This window comes from Glycine soja, unplaced genomic scaffold, assembly GCF_004193775.1.
Source record: "Glycine soja cultivar W05 unplaced genomic scaffold, ASM419377v2 tig00016038_1_pilon, whole genome shotgun sequence".
Classification (NCBI taxonomy): Eukaryota; Viridiplantae; Streptophyta; class Magnoliopsida; order Fabales; family Fabaceae; genus Glycine; species Glycine soja.
The window spans coordinates 24,723-29,359 of NW_021143710.1; the positions used below are offsets into that span (position 1 = coordinate 24,723).

The following is a 4,637-nucleotide window of genomic DNA, read 5'->3' on the forward strand; positions in this document are numbered from 1 at the left end:
TTTATTTTCCCTTTTTATGTTTCTTATTTTTTTGGGGTCGACAAGGGTGTTGCCCTTGCTCCGATGTATCCTCAAGTGCGATGAGGAACTCAGACCCACAAAGTTCTTTAAAAGCAAGAAAGTTATGTGTTGAACTAATTTTAATCTTTTGAAAGGTTCATTTTAACCAATGAAAACAAAGGAGACTGTTAAGGCGTTGGACCTTGAACGGATTCAAGCGAATTTTATGGACAAAAACTCAATTACATGCTGATTTCATCTTGGTTTCACTTATTAACTTTCAATCTCATTAAAAGATGATTTGTGATGTAAATGATTGGTTAAAAACTCACTTTACAAGAAGAAAAGAGATTATTGATGGTAGAAGAATGAGATGAAGATGTGCAAAGAAACAAAGAGAACTCATAAGGGTGCATAGATTGTATCCCAATCCTTAAAATAAATACTAACCGGATGACAAACAAAGAACGATGTAGAAGTCGATTACTGTCGCAATTCGGTAGCTCCTCGGCCTCGTTTTTCTCTTCTTTCTTCTCCTTTTCTCTGATTTTCTCTGAAATCTCTCAATGGTTTAAAGCTGACCCTTCCTTCAGCCCCCCCCTCACGCCTATTTATAGGAAATGAGGGGGTTTGGTACTTTGGCAGCTCGCCCAGGTGAGCTGTTGCTTCAACCTGAAGTAACCTTGCTCGCCCAGGCGAGCTGTTTACTTTACCCTTAAGTTATTTGGGGGTCCAGGCGAGCCAGGGTTCAAAAAAAGGCTTAAAATGACCCTTTCGCCCTCAATTTTGGGTATTTTTTGTATTCTTTACCGAAACGTCGAATGATCTTTTGTCTTGACGGTAACTGGTGTCAAACAGCTCATTCGGCTATCGAGAATTAAAACACTAGAGAATGATAGTCCCCAGACGAAGTTAGGGTCTGACAGTTGCCCCTCTTTACTTATCTTTTATTGAAAATGAAAAGGTAAGTAAAGATAAGGACACTAATTTCATCGAAGCGATCTTGCTATCTGACCAACAACTGACGAAAACCCAAGAAGTGAAACCTCTAAAAAGAATAAACAAATGTAGCATCAAATGAGGTTGTGGTTATGCAGAACAAAATATAAGACATTGAAGTCTTGAAATGTAAAATGTAAGGAAGACATCAAAGTCTTGACAGAAGACGTTGAAGTCTTGAAATGTAAAGAAGACATTGAAGTCTTGACAAAAGACATTGAAGTCCTTGAAATATAAAGAAGACATTGAAGTCTTTGAAATGCAAACAAGACATTGAAGTCTTGACAAATGACATTTGAAGTCTTTGAAATTGATCGAGGCCATACCCGAATCAAATAAACATTAAAATGCAGTAACTAGGAAGTGATCCTAGGTCGTTTCCCAACGAGCAATGATAAACCAAATGTTTATAATATACTTGTAGTAACAGTAACAATTGTGGGGGGGGGGGGGGTTGTTTGTTTTGTTAATTAAAGAACAAGCGAACTGGAATACGAAATTAATAGTATTAAAAACATGTTGTTTCCTTTGATTCAGAAGCCATTCTCTTGTCCTAGGTTATGAAGAATTCGTCCATAACAGTTAACCACTTAATCCAACCCTATTTTAATTTACTAAGCGAAAATCAATTTAGGGCTGTCAATATGTGATTAAGCAACACATACACCAATTTACCCTTCGTTCATTAAGCACCAACGTAAGTTAAGCACAAAGGCAATTAATCGAACACGAAGCGTTCATAGATTAACAGTAACGAATGTGGATTAATTGGTGAAGGGAAAACTGCCAGGAAGCTAGGTGGTTCATCTACAAGGCCACAACAGCAGATGCCAAGTCTCTATGACCGAACCACAAAGCTGGAAGAGACTCTAGCTCAATTCATGCAAGTGTCAATGTCAAACCAAAAGAGCACGGAGTCTACAATTAAGAATCTGGAAGTTCAGGTGGGCAAGCTTGCAAAGCAATTAGCTGAAAGACCATCCAGTAGCTTTACAGAAAACACGGAGAAAAATCCTAAGGAAGAATGTAAAGTTGTGATGACTAGAAGCAGAATGGCAACTCAAGCTGAGGAAGGAAGATCTAATAAGAAGGTGGAGGGATTTAAACAACAGTTGGCTGATCATCCGGCACTGGAACTAGTTGATGATTTAGTTGAACTTGAAGAAGTTGTTGAGGAAGCAAAAGGTGATGAAGAAGAAGAGACACCAATAAGAGACTGTCAAGAGAGAATAAAGAAGAAGGAAGAAAAACAAAAAGAAATAAAAGAAGAAGAAGAAAAAAAAAGTTGAAAAATGAAAAACAAAAAGAGAAGGTTATTGAGATTGAGAAGAAGAAGGGCAAGAGTGAGGCCAACATAGAAAAGAAGAAAGAGGCTAATCCTATCGAAGGCAAGGAGGTACCTTATCCATTGGTACCCTCCTGGAAAGATAAAGAGCGACACTTAGCTAGATTTCTTGACATCTTCAAGAAACAGGAAATTACTTTGCCTTTTGGAGAAGCACTTCAGCAAATGCCCCTCTATGCCAAATTTTTGAAGGAAATGCTAACCAAGAAGAACCAGTACATCCATAGTGACAAAATTGTTGTGGAAGGTAACTGTAGTGTTGTCATTCAACGCATCCTTCCACCCAAGCACAAAGATCCTGGAGTTGTCATGATACCGTGTTCTATCGGTGAGGTTGCTGTAGGCAAAGCTCTCATAGATTTGGGAGCTAGTATCAATTTAATGCCTCTCTCCATGTGCTGGCGACTTGGAGAGATGGAAATAATGCCCACACGCATGACCCTCCTGTTAGCTGACCGCTCCATCACAAGGCCATATGGAGTCATTGAAGATGTTTAGGTGAAGGTTAAGCACCTTATATTTCCAGCTGATTTTGTTGTCATAGATATAGAAGAGGATGCTGATATTCCTCTCATTCTTGGCCACCCATTCATGTCTACTGCAAGCTGCGTGGTAGACATGGGAAATAAAAGGCTGCAGATGGGCATAGAAGATTAGAAGATCAGCTTTGATTTGTTCCATGAGGACAAAGACCCACCTAGCCAAAATGTTTGTTTGAAAGTGCATGCAATCGAGGAAAAGAGACATGAGAAGAAGATCCTTGAAGTAGGAACTTTGTTGGATCCTGGATAACAGGAAGATGCGTCAAGCTAATGACGTTAAAAAAAGCGCTTACTGGAAGGCAACCCAGCTCTCCTTTCCCTTCTCTCCTTTTTATTTCATTTCATTTGCATTTGTTTTCTTGTACATGTTAGGATACCTTGCTTGTGATTGTGATTAATTATCAGCTTGTTTAGTAATGAACAAGGGGTTTTAAGCTCATATGAAGAGATAGACAAAAAAGACAAAAAACAATTCAGCTGTGCATCCGCTAAGCGTAGACCTTGCGCTAAGCGCCTTGTCTTCATGCGCTAAGCCCGAGCTTGCTCGCGCTAAGCACAGAGACCCCTGACTAGTTGGTTGAATAGTTCAGCTAAGCGCACATCGCTGCACTAAGCCCAACATCTTCACTGTAATTGAACCTTAATCAGTGGGCTTAGCGTGGATGATGCGCTAAGAACCACTTCTCCTCTGGAAAATTTCATTGTTGGAGCGCTAAGCGCGTTGTCCTGTGCTAAGCCCCAGATCCATTCTGGAATTTGAGCTTTCAAGCTGGGCTTAGCGGGGCAAGATATGCTAAGCGCCAAGCTCTTACTATTTTTGAATTCTTGGAGGTGCGCTTAGCGCACCTGTTGCGCTAAGCCTAAACTACTCTCTGTAAGTTGGAGCTTGATTTCACGCTAAGCCTCACATCTCAGGCTAAGCGCATATTGCAAAAAATTTTGTGTTGCAGAAAGCGCTAAGCGCAGCCTGCTGCGCTAAGCCCTAGATGCTCACTGGAATTTGAAACTTCAAGTTGGGCTTAGCACAAGGTTAGGCTAAGTGCTTGGATTTTAAACTCAAACGTCACATGGGCACGCTAAGCACAGCTGTGCGCTAAGCACGCCATACGAATTTCAGTTTTTAAAAACCAAAGGCTGAGGCACTATGGGTGATACCCAGAGTTACCTCTACCTCTGCTACTGTGTTTTCTTGCTTCCAGATCATACATTGCATCTGCTTGCCTCATTTCCTTGCACAGACATAATCCAAGTAAGTTCTCTTGCATTGTTCATTTGCATTTTTATTTCTCAAACCATAGGATAGATGATTTTGCATTTTCTTAGTTGTAGGTTATTTAGGTTAAGGTTTCTAGCTTTAGGGTTAGTCATTTTAGGATTTTAGGTAACTTAGAAGCCCATTAGGGGCAATGTGGCTGAAAGGGGTGAAAACCCCTGTGTTTCTGTTTGGAAATCACGATGAATGCGCTAAGCGTGCCTGCTGGGCTTAGCCTGTTCATCGCAGCTGTTACTTTTTGGATTTCCAGATGATCGCGCTAAGCAGACCATGTCGCGCTAAGCGCGTTCATCCCTAATGATGAACGAAACTTATGAACCCGCTAAGCGCGTCTATGCACTAAGCGGGACTAGTGTTTTAGACACTTAGGATTTTTGAAATTTTGTCTCAGCGCTAAGCCTGACCTATCAGACTAAGCACCAATATGCTTCTGTTTGTCAGTCCTTTGAATAAGGCTAAGCACAGTTGCTGCGCTAAG

The 4,637-nt window shown here is 40.7% G+C and overlaps 1 protein-coding gene across 1 annotated transcript; it reads left to right on the top strand.

The window, feature by feature from the left end:
- The first annotated feature begins 620 nt into the window (after positions 1-620).
- LOC114404272 lies at positions 621-2,842 on the top strand. Its single transcript, XM_028367318.1, has 3 exons — positions 621-654; positions 1,777-2,184; positions 2,427-2,842. The coding sequence occupies exons 1-3, from the start codon at positions 621-623 to the stop codon at positions 2,840-2,842; spliced, it is 858 nt and encodes a 285-aa protein (XP_028223119.1).
- The last annotated feature ends 1,795 nt before the right edge of the window (positions 2,843-4,637 follow it).

Excerpts from the sequence above, each read along its gene's own strand:
- LOC114404272 (XM_028367318.1), top strand. The coding sequence starts at position 621 with ATGAGGGGGTTTGGTACTTTGGCAGCTCGCCCAG. Across the intron at positions 655-1,776 it reads TACTTTGGCAGCTCGCCCAG|GGAAAACTGCCAGGAAGCTA; the intron begins GTGAGCTGTTGC and ends TAATTGGTGAAG. Across the intron at positions 2,185-2,426 it reads AGTTGTTGAGGAAGCAAAAG|ATAAAGAGCGACACTTAGCT; the intron begins GTGATGAAGAAG and ends CCTCCTGGAAAG.